The sequence below is a fragment of the Epinephelus fuscoguttatus genome, linkage group LG6, assembly GCF_011397635.1.
Source record: "Epinephelus fuscoguttatus linkage group LG6, E.fuscoguttatus.final_Chr_v1".
Taxonomy (NCBI): Eukaryota; Metazoa; Chordata; class Actinopteri; order Perciformes; family Serranidae; genus Epinephelus; species Epinephelus fuscoguttatus.
In genome coordinates this window covers 9,952,497-9,970,286 of record NC_064757.1, presented here as the reverse complement: position 1 = coordinate 9,970,286, position 17,790 = coordinate 9,952,497, and the positions used below count along the sequence as shown (strand labels likewise).

General features: G+C 42.6%; 1 protein-coding gene across 1 annotated transcript in view; it reads right to left on the bottom strand.

The window, feature by feature from the left end:
- Positions 1-492: 492 nt before the first annotated feature.
- Positions 493-17,790, bottom strand: part of gcn1 (GCN1 activator of EIF2AK4) — a 30,631-nt gene continuing 13,333 nt past the window's right edge. Inside the window, exons 29-57 of the mRNA XM_049578197.1 lie at positions 17,568-17,757; positions 17,379-17,449; positions 16,562-16,727; positions 15,675-15,869; positions 15,256-15,502; positions 14,941-15,062; positions 13,936-14,050; positions 13,409-13,588; positions 13,080-13,300; positions 12,894-12,962; positions 12,594-12,732; positions 12,291-12,487; positions 11,640-11,782; positions 11,429-11,546; positions 11,045-11,260; positions 10,732-10,896; positions 10,200-10,361; positions 10,021-10,113; positions 9,785-9,928; positions 9,406-9,675; positions 9,085-9,198; positions 7,204-7,434; positions 6,874-7,067; positions 5,726-5,840; positions 5,304-5,400; positions 4,808-4,956; positions 4,025-4,135; positions 1,093-1,314; positions 493-999 (exon numbers count right to left, since the gene is read on the bottom strand). Of these exons, the coding sequence (XP_049434154.1) occupies positions 874-999; positions 1,093-1,314; positions 4,025-4,135; positions 4,808-4,956; positions 5,304-5,400; positions 5,726-5,840; positions 6,874-7,067; positions 7,204-7,434; positions 9,085-9,198; positions 9,406-9,675; positions 9,785-9,928; positions 10,021-10,113; positions 10,200-10,361; positions 10,732-10,896; positions 11,045-11,260; positions 11,429-11,546; positions 11,640-11,782; positions 12,291-12,487; positions 12,594-12,732; positions 12,894-12,962; positions 13,080-13,300; positions 13,409-13,588; positions 13,936-14,050; positions 14,941-15,062; positions 15,256-15,502; positions 15,675-15,869; positions 16,562-16,727; positions 17,379-17,449; positions 17,568-17,757 (4,582 nt within the window). The 3' untranslated portion in view covers positions 493-873. The remainder of the gene's footprint in view (positions 1,000-1,092; positions 1,315-4,024; positions 4,136-4,807; positions 4,957-5,303; positions 5,401-5,725; positions 5,841-6,873; positions 7,068-7,203; positions 7,435-9,084; positions 9,199-9,405; positions 9,676-9,784; positions 9,929-10,020; positions 10,114-10,199; positions 10,362-10,731; positions 10,897-11,044; positions 11,261-11,428; positions 11,547-11,639; positions 11,783-12,290; positions 12,488-12,593; positions 12,733-12,893; positions 12,963-13,079; positions 13,301-13,408; positions 13,589-13,935; positions 14,051-14,940; positions 15,063-15,255; positions 15,503-15,674; positions 15,870-16,561; positions 16,728-17,378; positions 17,450-17,567; positions 17,758-17,790) is intronic.

Genomic DNA, 17,790 nt, shown 5'->3' with positions numbered 1-17,790 from the left:
GTAAATCCACCCAACCCTTTATAAACACCAATCAGATTAAAGGTTGGGAAATAGTTAATATGTCCAGGTAACGAAATGCAAAAATATTTTATTTCAAATATCCATTGGGGTCGCGCCCAGTAATGATGGTGTTGTTAAAGCTCCAGACCATACAAGGTGTTTCACACTGCAGGAGGGTTACAATTCCTGACAATCCCCCCGTATATATGTATGTTATTTTGTCTGCATATAATCCTCACATGTACTTAAAATTTAAATAACCTTAAATTCAGCATTTAGTGCAGAGAGAAATATGTGGAGTTACTGTAAGGTGTAATGAAAGTCATTGAAGAACACTGTTTTCCAATATTTCACACACTACATTATGAAATCAGGATCTTTTTATTTTGTATTGCCTTTTTACAACCGTATCACTGACATAAGAATGATTTTCATTCTTATAAGAGGTTGCTCCCCCCCCCCCAAACAACTCTCACACACAAAGTCCAAATAAAAGTTAAAGACTGGGGTGTTGTTTAATCACAGCGATGTCTTAAATGCTTGAAATCATTTTGGTAAAATAAGTAGCAAAACACTGAAACATCAAAACAGAATTGGCATTGTGTCGTCCTAATGTACTTCAGTACAGGAGAATAACCTGCACACTGAGATAAAATAAAAAAAAGTTATAAACTGGGCTTAAATGCCGCTAAAACAATAAAGCAAAGAGAAAAGAAAGGAAAAAAAGAATTTTTAGGGGAATATTTGGGAAAACACGACCCATCTCAGCCTTGGTCCATGAAAGGCACCATGGGCATGTGTGGTGAGTGTGTCTGGGGTTGTACAATGGGGATCTGCAGAGCACAGATCATTTCATAGCTCAGTCCTGCTCCATCACGTTAGGATGGTGTCATCTATCTCTTCATTGGAGTCTTGCAGGCTGGCGATTTTCTTCAAAGACCGGCGGTGACACTCTGACAGTAGGTCGTTGCTGGCAGAGTCCAGAATTGCAGTAATACTCTAAATTGAAGAAAGAGCAAAAAGTGAAAATTAGAAAACAGTCTTTTCCTTTACGTGTTATATCTATCTGTAAATGACAGTAGAGAGTCTGACCTGCATAGTTTCCTCTCCCTGTCGGAGTCGTAGCAGGTTGACAATGGTGTGTTCACTCTGAGCCCTCACGCTGGTGTTCTTGTCCTTGGTGTTGTCCAGCAGACTCTTCAATAGGGGCTTGATGAGATTGGCCTCCATGGAGGGTGTTTCCGGTTCTTTGAACACCCACCACAGCACCCGCTCTGACACCAGCCTGATGTCACTGGACTGGTTCTGAAGACACTATGGGGACACACAGACAACAGATGTCTCAACACAAAACCACCACCTACTACACACTGCTGAAGTGGATTCTCATCACAGTTTTGAAGATACACACTGTTCTCGCCATGTGTCTTTATTTACAGCTATCTGGTGTTGGATACCTATCAGTATGACCTCATTACGTGTTTTATTAACGCTTTGAGAAATTAATAATTTCTGACTTTTTCACACAAGTTCCTAGGGTTTTAAGAACAAAAGCAAAAATGGACTCAACTAGACTTGAATGGAAATGGCCTTGGCAGCTGGAGCTTAACAACCACCAATGAATTTATTATTTACTCCTTAATTTACTACTGGACTGTGACCTAAAATTTCTTCATGCAGCTAATACAGAACCAATACTACCTTGGCATTGCTCCAGCACCACAGTGAGTAAGAGAGTGCTGATCCAATGTTCCATCATGGCTTCAGGATTCCTACAACTACTACAAGTAACAAATGCTAAGCAACTGTTTTTTTAGAGGTCTCCTGTGTAGGATTTCGTGGCATCTAGTGGTGAGGTTGCAGGTTGCAACCAACTGAAAGTACTCCTGTATGCCAAGCATTAAACGGACATTGTATAACATTTTCAGTTGTTTATTGGCAAAAATCGATGTCTGCATTCATAAATATGTCATCATTGGTGTATTATTACCTCCACCAATAATCTGACTTATTCTCGTAAAAGGAGAATTTTGGATTTGTTTGTACATTGTGCGGGCAAGTCGTCTGGGGGGGTTCCATACAATACATCTGCTAGCAAGGGACATACAGCACCGCCTTTGGCGTTTTTGTTGAGAGCCAGGCCAGCGCTGCGTGACTGAGAAGCCAAAGGAGAGGAGCAAGAGGCATTCGCTACTTCCCCGGCAAATATGAAACAAAGTCCCACTCTTTGAGCATAATGCAGGATCATGCATATGCAGCATCACGGGAGACAGAATCCTCGTCGCCAAGAAAGGGCAAAAAGGAATCAAAAAGGCAACGAGACTGGCGAATTCAAAAAACGAGGGTCAACATCGGGGTAACCATTCCCAGGTGGAAAGAGCTGCTGAAGGAGAAAGGTAGCGCTGGCCAGCTGTTAGCGGCACTGTTAGCTGTTAGCGGCGCTGGTCGCAGTGATGCGAGGAGAGGGATGAGGTGTGTGAAGTTGAGCCACTTGTCAGTTGTCAAAAGACAAGACGTGATTGGTTTGTTTCGATTTACACCCACCCCAACCAGCATGGTGAGGAGGGGGTTTGTCAACTCCTGCTGCATGAAGAATTGGATGACATGGTTTCCATTAATGTTATCATAGCTTTCTGGTACACAGCAGCTACCGTTGTTGCAATACACGTTTTGAACAGTGAGGCGCTAGAGTGCGCTATCCGTTTGAATGCAATATATGATTTCAGTGTTAGATGGGAGAAATTCCTGCACACTGTGGCTTTAAGGAGAACCACAGTAGCCAACACAAAAACCCAAAAAAACCCATCTATAGCCAGTGCTCAGTTTGTTAATTCTGGGCTGCTATAGAAACAACATGGCAGACTCTATGGACAAGGACCTGCTCCGTATGAGGACATAAACACCTCATTTTACGAAAACTATTCTTAGTTTCAGGTGATTATAACCTAATAAAAACATAGTTATAAATATTTTATTCCATTTCTGCCAAAATATGCCCCCTAAATCACACACTGGACCTTTCATGCCAAAATGAAACAAAACATTTTTTAAGCAGCGTTTAGATTATTTGTGGCCACTTAGAGGCACCAGCTGTAAATTGACGTCATGTCATCCTATAAAATTTTTGTGATAAACATTTTCAGAAACAGCCAACTATTTACACATCCAGCAAACACAGGGCAACATTAGCATTCATTTGGAGTCATGTTTTCTGGCCACCTAATAAATCAAAGACCAGTATTAACTCTCCTTTTAGCTCTGTACATGTGACATCTATTGCATATCTGTCAGTCCTGGGAGAGGGATCCCTCCTTTCCATTCTTCAGTTTTTGCCTTAAATGAACCGAGGGTCTAAGGATAGAGGGCAACACATGCTATACAGCCTACAAGACCTGCAGCAAGCTGTAATGCCCCTGGAGGAAAATTTGTGATAGTCTATATAAATGAAATTTACTTGACTCTGTTTTACTCTTCATCAGCTCCTGTGGGAAATATCTGGCTCTTTAGCTGACATATATATATATATATATATATATATATATATATATATATATTTTTTTTTTTTTTTTTCTTTTGTCTGTCTGAACTTTCAAATTAAAAACAGCTGCCTACTGCTGAAAACACCACCAGTAAGAGCAGTGAAACTTTATGAAAACAGTTAAATTTAGGGGTGTAATACAAAAACAATAAGTTGAAAGACAGTAAAACAAAGAGCTGAAGGGAACTGCAGAGTAAGGTGATAATAATCTGTTTGTCACTACTGATGACACCTTTCACATCATACAGTCACTTGACAAATTGTAAATTTAAAAATTAATTTATTTTTCACAAGAGCATGTGTGTAGGGAAGGCTTGAGGTCACCTGTGTTGATAAAAAGAAATACACGATCATAGAGAATGAGTATTGATAGGGTGTTGCATACGTCGTACACACCAGAGCGCTCACTTCTTAGCTTGTACAAATTTAGAAAAGGGAAGTAAATAGCGTGTATTTATCATCTGAACTAAAGAGTTCCTACTTTACCTTGATAAACTGTGTGATGATGCGCTGGGAAACACTACTGCCTCCCTGTGTTCTGAGGTGATGTCTCATCAAGAATCCCATCGCTCTGATCCCACTGGTGGCAATGGGAATCTGGAAGAAGAGCAGAACTGAAATGTGCAGTGATGCATTTGAGGGCAACAGCAATGGACATACAATACAAGAGTACAGTAAAGGACACAGGAGTCTAACCTTATACAGCACCTAATATACCCTACATAAATTTAGAAGTCATATTTTAGAACGACAAAAGTGGGCAATTGCTGATTACTTTAATTTTTGAAATATGTGTTGAATTTTTCAATAATCTGAAATGTGCAGCAGTTGTTTTCTGAATGTCAGAAACCACCCTCTGACTGTACAATAAATGTGAAGCTACAGCCAGGAGGAGACAGTTAGCTTAGCTTAGTATTAAGACTGGAAACCTGGAGAAACAGCTAGCAGGCTCTGTTCAAAGGTAAAACCACAAGTTTTGGTTTTACAGCAAGTTTTGAACTGTTTCTCGGCCGTAAGCAGTGACTTCCTGGTGTCTCTGCTGGTTGCCTGGCAACCTTACGGTAACCACAAGACTCCAGCCAAGAAATTGTTAGAGCACGCAACTCCAAATAAACTAAACTTGAGAGTAAGAATAGTTCCCAAAATATCAAACCACTTCTTTAAAGGTGACTCATACAGAATATTCAGTGCAGCCATGTGTATCAGTTCATGAGAGACATGAGAAAAATACTGTCAAAGAACAGAGTGCTGCACAAACTTTGTTCTCACCCTGTCAGCAGTGGCATTGGCCAGAATAGTCTCTGTCACAGTATCACAGTATTCCTTCCCACACAGCTTCTCAGGAGCAGACTTGACAGCTATGGCCATGGCCAAGCTACGACCGTGACGCACCATCCAGTCAACACCAGACACATCCGCTGAGGGGAGGAAAAACATGTATTAGCTTGTGGTCTCACTGTACTGGTGATGAACAGGCAGCAGTAGAAACACACAGGGAAAGTCAAGCTTTTATGAAACAGTTCTGTTGCACAAATACATCATGAGAAGTGTTACTATAAACATATTTAGAAAAAGGACATGAAAAATACTATTTGTGCTAAAACTAAGCAAAAACATACATTTACTAAGTCACTATTATTATTTCAGTCTGTGCACCAAGTCAATTGTTGCAATAAACAGCAATTAGGGCACGGTTTTATAGATGGCCAAACAATATACACAATATGTGATTCATGTGACAATAACTTTACATATAAATACCAACCCAAGACATGCTGCAGTAACACAGTCTTCAGCTCCTCCTCTGACAGGAAGGCACACAGCTCACCAACGCAGCCGGCTGAGGCCATACGGGTTGCATCCTACGTGCACACACACAGACAGCCAGACAGGTTGAGTGTCACTTATTGTCAAAATGACACAGAGGCTGAAAACCACCTTTTCAGAAAACCACATCCTCTCTGCCTGACTTCCGTTTTTCTACTGTGATCACAGAGGAAACTACACCACAAAACAACTCTCTGTGAAATTCTTTCTCAGTCTTCTTACGTTTATACTTTATTTCACTGGCAAGTACTTATTACTACTGCGGACCCCGGGCTGGGAAAACAGGCATGTTGCCACAGATTAAAAAAAACCAAAAACCTCTCAGCTCGACTTGCATGGTATCTGCTTCTCCTGTCATACCTCATCATGTCCCAGCATGCCTAGTAACGTGGTGGTGATGTTCTTGCGGATGGTTGGGTCCACCTTTGACCCGGCCCCCTGAATGACAAACCTTAAGGCTTGGAGCATCGTCTCCCTGTGGGAGGGCAGAGAGCACAACATAAGCATGACAATAAGCTTCAACAATAATACTGTACCTTCAAAAGTAAATTTGATTTCATCAACTTCCTTTAAGATTATGACTTCTTTTCCTGTGTTGAGAAGAGAGCCGAGCTGAAATTTGAGTTTTGAAGCTGCCACCAATATAGATATGAGGGTTTACAACAAATACCTTTATATTTATAACAATAGTGTTGCTGGTATTTGTCTTTTAACATAAATAACACACACAAAAAACAAATCCATCTCTTGAATTTGGTTATTAAAGAACTGTGACAAAGATTTGTACTGAGTAGGACAATTCCCAATTAAAAATTAATTGCTCTCTGGTGGACAAAATCTGTAATGGTGACACTATTTTTAAATAACTAAAATATATATTTGACATTTCTGACAAGTTTGATATTAGCTGACATATGTTGATACAATATATCTGGGATTAGTTAATATCACCAAATAACAATTCAGAGTTTCACTGATTTTCATGCTCTTCATATCTGCAAGCGCCGATTCGTGCGCCTCCTTCAGATCACTGTTTTCCAAAAACTTGGCTAATGACAAGACCAGTGTTTGGTCACAACCCCTCATCACATCATTTTTTTTTTTTGTTCAGATTGAAGGATTGGCAAAGGTGAAAGTATCAAATATTTCACAACGAAAAACGAGAGGACAGCCTGAAAAATCTCCCTGGTTACTGACCACTGTTTCTAAAATGTAGATCCCACTGGATTCAGGGTTCCAAGCAAAATTCAAATTTTAATTTTCACATACCCTCTCGCATGCGAGAGGGTGTCAGACTTAGGTACTAAATACTAAATGAATGATGACAATAATCATCCTAAATGCAAATTCAAAATGTGATCAAATGTGATTTAATGTGTGTTGTCGATCTTGAGGTCTGTGATATTATTAGCTAAATCATACTGTTTCCAAAAATAGTCTGATTACAGTAATAGCTGACGGGGCACTCTAACTGAAGTCTCCTCTAACTGAAGTGTAGAAGTGCTCACCTGACTCCTGAGTCCTCAGCGTTGCGGATGGCAGAGAGCTGCTCAGTGAAGAGTGGGTCCACCTTGGTGTGGATGGAAACCAGTTGGCCCAGAGCCTCAGCAGCCCTAAGCCTCACCGCACGGCTCGAGTCCTGCAGGGCCTTTAGGAAGGTTGTCTGCAGCTGAGGCAGGAAGGGCTTTAGGGCAATGCCCACCTGGAAAAGAATACAGTCCAGAGGTTAGAGCCAAACTAAACCTCATGACTAATAATCTGATCATCTGTGGGGAGAAAATATGGTGTTTTGATTAGTTTATTCCATTTAGGTCCCATGGGGGGATGTAGGTACAGACCTTTGCCAGCAGCAGGGTGAGAGTCTCAAGCAGAGCGGTCTTCACCGTCCAGGCAAAGCGGTCTCCCAAGATACGGATGAGAGGTCCGGTGATGTTGACGACAGAGGGCCGAAGTGCCTCAGGGGAAGTCAGTTTGATGACCCCACCTAGAGCTTTAGCAGCTTCTTCTTTCTGCTCAGGGCTACCAGTGAGGACGCCCTCTCTCAGGACAGGCAGAATACAGGTCACGCCCTGTGCAAACAAAAACAGACTTACTTAGCATAAAGACTGGAAACAGAAAACTAGAATTACCACCTCATGGTTGTATGCCTCTGCCAACCAATCAAGTTACAGTTTACAGCCATGTGTGTCCACAGTCATTTGTAACCATGACAGCAGGCAATGCTTCAAATGTGGATGTTGCTAAAAAGAAGCTACAAATTCTAAAAAGTGGATGCTTCAGACACATCTTCAACCCAGCAGTACAGATCTATACAGTCAGCACAGATTCAAGGTGGATACCCAAGATTAGTGTCACTGATTCACTATCTAACCAAATGCCTCCCCTTCTGTTCCTGAGATATGATGTTGACTAATGGCCAGAAAACAATGATGTCACAGAAAAGATGACCTTTCACCTTTTGAATATAAAAGGTCAACACTGCAGAGTTTGATCCAATTAGACATTTGTGTGAAATTTTGTCATAATTAGCACATCTTGAGTTATGGCCAAAAACATGTTTTGTGAAGTCACAGTGACATTTGACCACCATATTCTAATCAGTTCATCTAACCAAGTGAACTTTTCTGCCAAATTTGAAGAAATTCTCACAAGGCACTCTGGAGGTATCGCACTCAATGAGAATAGGATGGACAATACAAAAAAAAAATTGGGTGTAGCAGTCGGCAGCACAGAGGCATAATAACATAAAATGATAAATAGGGCTGCAACAAACAATTATTTTTTATTAGCGATAAATTTTTCACTGAATGTTTTGTGATTCTTAACAGATAAGGCTATAACATGTCACACTGTGAAAAAGGCCAGTTATGATTTCCTAGAGCCCAGAGGAACATGTTCAAATTACTTTTTGTTTCTGATCAACAGTCAAAAGCCAAAAGATATAAAACTTACAGTGATATCAACCAGAGAGCAGCAGCAAATCCTCACATTTGCGAGGCTGGGACCACTACATTTTTGCTTTATGAAGGGCTTAAATGAGCAATTCATTTTTTTTTTTAAATTATTGGTAGTGACTGGGCTACCAGTGACTGGGCTTAAACCCCACTTCTCAGTGTTGACTGACTGGCAGGTGTGGATTAGTTCTAGTAATCCAACATTTTAAGCAATGTTTGCAGTCTTAAATCGAGGCACCAGTATTAAACAGTTAAAGGATAATTGACCGTTTACAGGGGAACTATACAAATTAAATTTGAAAGTGCTTGATTTTTGTATGAATCTGAGCTTCCCAATCAATTAACTGTGTGAGGAAGAAAGAAAGGACTTTAGTCTGGGGGTTCACTGCATCTGCATCATTCATGTCATGAGTCAGTAATGGAGTGTACAACTTGTCAGGTATCACCCCTTCAGTATTCCTGTCCAGCAATTAACATGAGGAAACTGATTGCTATGGTAGAGGAGATGTTGCAGGCTTGAACAGACAAATGGAAAAGCTTCTATGTGATTGGTCACCGGTGAACAATGATTTCTCTCTAGTGTGGACTATACATATGTGACATATGGGAACCAGAATACTGTCCACCGCACTGTCAGAGCAAACTTATTGTCAATTTACAACTCAGTAAGACAGCAAGATTCTGTAAAAGCTACAGATACAACAACCAAATCATCATGCTATGATAAGGTCCCAGTGTTAACTGTGTCAGGAGGAATGTTCTTACCTTCTTTGGCAGACAGAAACCAGGCAGGTGCTGACCCTTAACGTCTGCAGCTGCTGATCTAATGTCTCGATGCAGGTCATCGATCATAGCCAGCTGGCTGCTTGCGTCCAGTTTCTTTAAAAGAAGAACAAACAACACTCAGACCACATCTACCTATTGATTAACACATAATCAAAGTACCAATCTGCACTATTGTCTTTTCACCATAGTGTGTAAATGTGTGCAGAAACTACGGAACTACTATATGGTGTCAAACTGTCTTTGCACCAATGCCAAGACAATGTACAAATATTGCCCACTTTTATTTGCATGTCAGCACACCTTGGTAATGGAGTTGATGGTGTCCCAGCTCTGAGACAGAACCTCTGGGTTGGTGTCATTGAGAAGGCGGATGAGGCCAGACAGCAAGGTACGGGTATGGGCACTGTAATCCAGGCGGGTACGCGCAAAGTAAGCATTGAGGATGGTGACAGCAGCCTGTCTGAGGCCGGGGTCAGCACCTCGTGTGGCCTCCAGCAGGTCATCTATGATGATTCGCTGGCCAACTTCATCCTCCACTGAGAGGATCACTGTTTGACAGCTGCACAACTCCTGAAGCAAAGATAGTGCATACAGTGGGGGTTATGGTTATGAGGACAGAACAAGAGGCTCAAACACAATAGCAGCAGTAGATGTCATAGCTTGTTAATGCCAGTATTACCGTTGCTTCATCCTCTGTTCCCAGCTTTTCTTTGAGGGAGGAGAGAAGGGCAGGCAGGATGACCCCTAGGTGGCGTGTGAGAGCGTCTCCAGCCACAGCAGACAGGAAGGCCAGTACACGGGTGTTCACGGGAGGAGCAGTCAGCTGGGATGACCAGAGGGGATAATCATTTTAGTCACATACAGCCACTCACAATAAAAGTGGCTTAAAAAGAAACCTTGACTGTGACACTTTACCTTTGGAACCAAATAGGGCAGCACAGAGCGACTCTTCACTGCCATGACTTGCTTCAGGCCGTCCAAAGCAAACTCAGCTGTCTCTTCGTCATCCTGAGAAAAGACATTCAGCGGATGAAACGCCAGACTGAAAACTTTCGAATGTTATCTGCATTACATTTGTATCCTCGCTCCCTCACCAGCTGTTTGAGCAGGGTAGGCAGGATGTCATCCAGCGCCTGGTGACCAATGGTCGCGTGAAGCTGCTCGAAGGTTTTGGCTGCAGCCTCTCGCACCTCCTCCAGAGGGTCACAGAGAGCCTTCCTCACTGTGGGGACCAGCGACTCAGAGAAGACAAGCACCTACAGTACAAACATCATCAAGATAATAATGTTTCATGTCTGCTGGAATTCTCAGACTCCTGGCCTAAACTAGGCTTTCAAAAATTTAACAGGTTGTCAGAGGGGTACAACATTTTAAAATCTTTTTTTTTTTTAATTATGATTATTATTATTATTTTTTAGTTGCTCGTTGTTTTATATTTAGATTCCAAACAGAAGGGCAATTCACTTTCACACCAATATGATGACTGAGAAAAATGGGTAAAAAGGCTACTCATTTCTCTGAAGTCCTGCTTCTTAATAAATAAAAAAGTTTGTTTGTGGGATCTCTCCTGCTGAGAGCAACTATGATCTTAATCCTATTGTATATTACAGCATTTGCATAACTCACCGCATCTTTGCTGGTGGACTTCATGATCTCACTGAGGCCAATGCAGACTCCCTGCCTCTCATCACTCTTGTCAGAGCGCAGTCCCTCCTCCAGGATGGGAATAATCTCAGGGAGAATCTTCTCTCCCAGTTTCCTCACCAGGTCACCAAGTGTTCGAGCAGCGATCTAAAACCACACCAACACACAACGTCAGTAAAAGGTTCTGTGGAGGTGCTTTCATGGTGACAGGAAAAAACAAGCACTGCTAACAGTCGCCCACCATCCAAGACAAAAACAGTCCAAGACTGTGTTTACAAGTATAGAGGCGTAATACCGTTCTCTTGTCAGGACAGGTGGAGGCCAAGAAGCCCAGCAGGAGAGTGAAGAGGGTCGGAAGGATCTCTCGAAGAGTTCTGGGGGTGTTGGACACCACGATCTTCCACACATGGAGGGAAGCCTGGCGAACTACCAGCTGAGTGTCTGAACGGCCCATATAGAGACCAGAGAGGACGCGATTACGGCGCTCAGCACCAAGAGCTCCAATGATAGCCTGGGAGAGAAATGGTTTTTGATACACCAATGTAAAAACACTTTTCAAACATGAACCAACACCACATTGCTGTGTTGGCAAGAAGTGATTTCACCAGATCTTTTTCTTTTTATTAACTCCATGGATCTGCAGATCTGTCTTTTTTGTTGAAATGAAATATATTCATACTTTATTGGATGCAGCTGTTCCAAAGTTGTCATCCTCGCAGGCAGTTTCTGTGGTCATCTTTCCTGTCACTCCAGAGATATGGAACAACAGATCTCCAAGCAGCTGCACAGAGCTGAACCTGCAAACCAACAATGAGATGGATACACAACTAGTCAATATAAAAGTGACATTTATTCAACCACTGATATGTTGCAGCGTATTTAAGTCAGACCTGATTCTCCACAAGTCGTCAAACAGGCCCTGTTCCAGCTCAGGAAGCAGCAGAGCGATGGCAGTCTCAGCATACATGCTGATGATTCTCTGACCGGCTCTCAGGGCTGTGTCTCTCACATATTCATTCTCATCAGCCAGAGCCTGGTAGAAAACACAGAGAGGGTAAGAGCAAAGGCTTCTCCCTAAAATCTGTTCTAGTATGAGGGACAAATACCTGCTGGTATTTTCAGCATGTGTTTGCTTGTTTGTGTGTGAGTGCATTCTGAAGAGTATGTCCTGAAACAAGAATGCTTCTCACAGAAGTCACAGATATGGTCAAACCTTAAACTCCTATAACTGCAGTAATATGACTCGATCAACTTTTTACCTGCAGTGATTACTTCAGACTTTTTAAAACGGCAGTTTTCAGCTCAGCAGTTTGGCAAAATATATTTAATTTTTCAATAAATTAATGAACTGGAATATTGCAATTTTAAAATATGTAGGCAACTTAATCAAATTTGCAGACTTCAATGGCTTCAAAATGGCAAGAACATTTCCAGGAAGTAGTCATTACAAAATCAAGGGAACATTTTGACCCCCATAAAAGCAGTGAAATATGATTGTCAGCAAAATGGCAAAAAACAACCCTTTACAGTCATAGCAATACCTTGAGGATGCAGGGGATGATGGGCCCAACATAAGGAGTAAACTTGTCTCCAAATGTGAGTGGCAGGTAGATGAACATCATGATGTAGCCATCTCGGACGTGGGAGGCGATGTCCACTTTGCTGGCTGTTTGCACCACATCTGGCATGAGCTTGTCCAACTTCTCCACTCCCAGTCCAGCCATCACCTCAGCCAGACCTGACAACAAAAAAACCCCCCACACAAATCATTCAGTGAGTCATTTGAGGAATGATGTTACAGGCAAATCAGAAATGACACAGGGACAGAGTGTGGAAGAACCAACCTTGTGCAGCTCCAGAGCGATCTACAGAGCTCTGCTCAGAGGCCAGGGTCTCCATGAGCCACGGCAGAAGGTCGTCAAAGCAGGACTCACCCATCCCCTTCACCATGGCACCCAGGGCCTTAGCTGAGACTGTGCGTACCTGAAGAGGAGAGGAAGAAGAGCAGTATAAGAGCAGTTACAGTGTTACCTTCACACACACACACACACACACACACACACACACACACACACACACACACACACACACACACACACACACACCATTTACTACAGTAGTACTGTTTAAATCACCAAACACACCTCAGGCACCGGGTCCAGCAGAGAGGCCTTCAGTCCAGGAATAACACTAGGCAGGTAGGGTGACAGATCCTATAAACAACAACACATGACACACCAAATACAAATCTTTAGATTGTACTACTGGGTTGAAGAACTGAAAAAATAAATATTTTCAGTTCAGTGCAATATTCAACTAATGCTGTGTACCTTCTGATCAGTGAGGGAGTACATGTTGCCAATGATCTGAGCGGCCATCTTGCGAGTGTCAGTAGAGCGATCCTGGAAGGCTCTCTGGACAATGGGCATGATGAGGGCAAGGGAGGGGGCGTCAATGAAGTGTACAAACTTGGTGTCCAAGAGCGTCTGCAGGCACGTCTGGGTCCTCCTGGACGGATCAGTGAGAGCATCCAGTAGAATGGGCGTAATGGCTGAAAAGGAAACAAAAATCAATGTAAGACAAAAACCCCTTTAGGTTTAAGACTGACACTTTCAGTCTTCTGTGTCGTACAGCACTGCCCCATGACTGAATCACTTACCCAGGATTTCAGGGTTGCGGATGACAGAGCCGATCTGGCGGAGGGCCTGCTGGCCAGCCTTCTGCACCTTCACGTGGGAGTCGGTCAGCACCTCAGTCAGCTTGGGCACGATGCTGGGCAGGCAGGAGGACAACTGCTTGGGTGCACAGAAAGCCATGGCACCCAGCAACTCTACCGAGCCTGGAGGAAAGAAGGGGGCGAATCACAAGAAGCTGCTGTTGGAGCGAATTACTCATTTGACTGTGACTGTCCTCGCAATGGTATGTTCAAACAAATACTTAAAAATCATGATCCAGTAATACACAACTATAATTACACTGGTTATTAACAAAAAATAATGCTCCTGAAAACTATTCTTCATCATTCTTTGAGACAGTGCATCTGTACAGTATAGGAAATACCCAATTTTGCTCTGATTTATAATATTCTCTCAACACGTCAAAAAACCTGAGGATGACCAAATATTTTCCATCCTCTCAAGACAGTCCAGTAATGCTTATGCCAGTGTGCATGTAGGCACTCCTAACCTGCTTTAGTTCTCCAGGACTCCTCCTCTAGGGCCACTAGCAAGGAGGGAAGAACCAGCTTCACCCCGTGGGCACTCAGGTTCCTCATCACAGCCTTGGCACAGTCATCTGCAGCCTGGTGGAAGAAGAGGTAGAGGGTAAAAACTTTAGACAGGGTTCTTAGACATTTTTACATACATATTTTACGTGATCGAAGACAGGAATTATGGAGGTTTCCTAAATAAGTGCCTGCTTCGTGGATCCTGTGTTACGCCAACCTTGCTATGTTTAAAGGCTATCACCGCCAGGGGAAGCTCTCTGTATTTCTCAGTATAATGGAGTTTTGGTTATGAGCGTTTGTACTGACTTTCCCACGCAGGTGCACCAGAAGTTGTGTATTTCACATCAACCAGCCACAGCATAAAGGGGGTTAGATTAATACCTTGATTTTTACATCAGATTTGTTTTGTTTTTGTTTTGTTTTTTCAATTTAGTACATTGTTTTTTGTTTTCTCAAAGCTTTAACTGCACGTGTGTGATTCAGATGTTTTCTTCTGATACTAATAACAGTTTGAAATAAAGACAAAAAGAAAACAGGAAGGGGGAGAGACCAAAGTAGAGGAACAGCAGCTAGGAGTATGGTGGAAACTATTGTGGAAAATCCTAAGAAGCGCTCAGGAAAAGTTTCTGAAGTGGATGCTTCATATAAAAAACAAACTCAGCATTCAGAAGACAGATTAAAGTAAAAGAAGACTTGAAGAGAGAGCTCTTGTGGGCGGGGAGATGCAGCAAGCTCAGTTGTCAACACACGTCATGAGCACACATCAGCAGTGTTAGTGCAATAACTGTCACTGCCAGAGGGGAGAAACAATAGTTCCACACTCCAGCTTTGATGTGGATATGTAGAAAGACGGGAGAGTGAAGCAAGACATTTTGATGATAAATTAATGAAAAGTAAGAGACATCTAAATCAGACAGTGAGATATTAATGCAGAGGAGACTCAGGAATATGAATTGCCTGCTCACCTCTCTGACATACTGGTTTCCATCTCCAAAGCAGAGCAACAGGTGTGGCAGCACATGGACCACATATGGCTCAAACAGCTTCCCCAACATGTTACACAGCATCTCAAAAGCAAACAGTGCTCCTATACAGAGACAAACAGCTGGTTAGTGCCTTCTTTTTTTTTTTAAACAAACAAACAAACAACAATACATTTCTGTTGCTGACGTCTTGAGTGCCAGCTAATGGTGGCTTGTGGTAGATATACTAAATACAACATAGTCGGAGAGGCATGCATAATATCTACATCAACAGGTGGATGGATAAACTTCACTGACCTTCCCTCCGTCTGAAGTTTTTCTTGTCCTGGATGGCATCAGTCAGCGTGGTCATGATGTCCTGCTGTTTGAGCGCAAGGATGCCGAGACCTTTCACCAGACCAGCCAATCCGTACGCTGCTCCCTTCCTCTCTGCATACTTGTCGCTCTCTAGCAGCAGCTGCAGCAGATTCCTTACAATCCCTGCAGCATCCTCCTTGATGGCAGGGACTAAAGGAGGTAAACAGCTGGCCACAGACTCCTGGACCTGATAAGGGATGACAAACCACATGAGATAATGTGATGAAGAGTAAAGGACTGCCAACAAAGTGGGATCTGTATAATAAAGGGTTATAATAAACTATAATCATTTAAACTCTTGGATGCTGAACACTCTAAATAATACTGGGTAAAGTAGGGAAGTAGGAATAGTTTTTTACCTGCTGTGAAGGTGTAGAGAGTGCGGTGATGAGCTTGGCCACAATGGGTTTGACCTTGGGGTCATTTTTGTCCAGATGTTTTGCCAAGGAGCCCATTAGAATCACCACACTCTGACGGACAGAGTCATAGCTGGCGTCCTGGGGGGCATTCTTCAGAAATTCCTCAAACACTGGCAGCAGGGAGCTCACATTGTCCTGTGACATAAAACAGGTACATATGGTACAGTGCAAGACACACATGATCATGTAATACAGTTCATTCTTTAGTTCAACTGGACATTTGTGTCAAATTTGAGGAAACTGCCTTGAGGCCGTCTTGTGATATCATATTCACAAAAAGAGAGGGACACAGGGTGACAGTGACCTTTGACCACCAAATTCTAATTAGTTCATCTTTGATTGAAATTGGATGTTTGTGTCAAAATTGAAGAAAATCCCTTAAGATAAGATATTCTTTAGATATTGCGTTCACAAGAATGAGACTGATCCAAGGTCACGGTGACATCAACCTTTGACCTATGACCACCAAAATCCAACCAGTTCATCCCTGAGTCCAAGTGGTCGTTTGTGCCAAATTTGAAAAAAAAAAAAAAAAAAAATCCCTCAAAGCATTCTTAAGATCTTGCGCTCCAGACAATAAGACACATGAAGTCACAGTAACCACGACCTTTGACCCCAAAAACCTAATCAGTTCTTCCTTGAGTCCAAGTGGACATTTGTGCCTAATTTAGAAAAATTGACTTAAGGCATTCTTGATATATTGTGTTCATGAGAAGGGAGAGACGGATGGACAGACAGCAGGACAGACAGATGGACAATCCGAAAACATAATGCCTTCAGCCACAGCTATCGTCGGTGCAGAGGCATTAAATAGAAGTGAGCCTTACCTTCCCGTGTGTGTTGAGCGCAGAGAGGGCAGCGTCCAGCATGCAGCGCCGCACCTCAGTATGGCGGTCGTTCAGAGCATCAGGAACAAAGAAGAGGAAGAGAGGGGTGACCTGAGACTCATCCAGGTACTGGGACAGCTTGTTCAGAGCCAGAGCAATGCCACCCCTGACAAAGAAGTGTGTAAGAGAATGCCTCAGTGCACAAGAAGGAACATTCAACAAGTTATGGTTTCTGGTGTAATAGGATTAGTGTTTCTGATAACATCTCATATATAACCACTAAAGCAAAACTTTAGAAGTAAACCCCGGATTGAGGGTTAGGGTATAATCTTTCTCAAAATAACAAAAATAAAAATGGAGAGGTAGCTGCCGAGGCTGGCTCGCCTTCAAGTTCCTTCCTGTGTTTTTCTGTCATTGCCATTTTTTGGTATCTTACCTCTTCCTGTTGGAAGTAACCCAAATGTTTCTGCCCTGTTTGGTTGTAGGTTAATGTAGATAATATGGTGGTAAACGGTGTATTCATCCATCCCTGTGACACACTGATTTTCTTTTTCTTTTAAAGATTTTTTATTATTATTAATTTTTTTTTTGCCTTTAATGGACCGAGACAGGGTGAAATGGGGAGAGAGAGAGAGTGAGGGGATGACATGCAGAAAGGGTCGCAAGCCGGAGTCGAACCTGCGATGAGTCGCCTTTGTATATGGGTCGCCGGCACTATCCACTATGCTACCGACGCCCCGACACACTGATTTTCAATATAAAATAAAAAGATGAAATAAACTTAATATATCTCATCTTTGCAAACAAACAGATTTACCTGGCCTCCCACTGGTCAGGTGGAGCTTCAGAGATGACTCTGCCTAGGGCATCCAGCACAGGAGGTGGTCTCTATACAAATAAAAATGCACAAATGTCATATTTTAGTTTCTGAGCTCAAATTCATCCACTACCAGTAGCCAGAGCTTTAAGGATAAACATGTGGTTTGGCCATGGTGCAGGGTCTCACATAGAGTTTCTGGTGGTAGAGTTCAGTGAGCTGGCCCAACACGGCAGCAGACTGGTCTCTGTACTGGGACACAGCGGTTGACAGAGCTTCTGCTGCGGCAGAACGGACAGCCTCCTCATGGTGGGTGACATCTCCAATCAGCAGGGAGCAGATCTCAGGGACCAACTCCAGATCCAGTGATTCCCAGAGTCTGAGGAGGAGGGACAAGCCAATAAGTTCAACT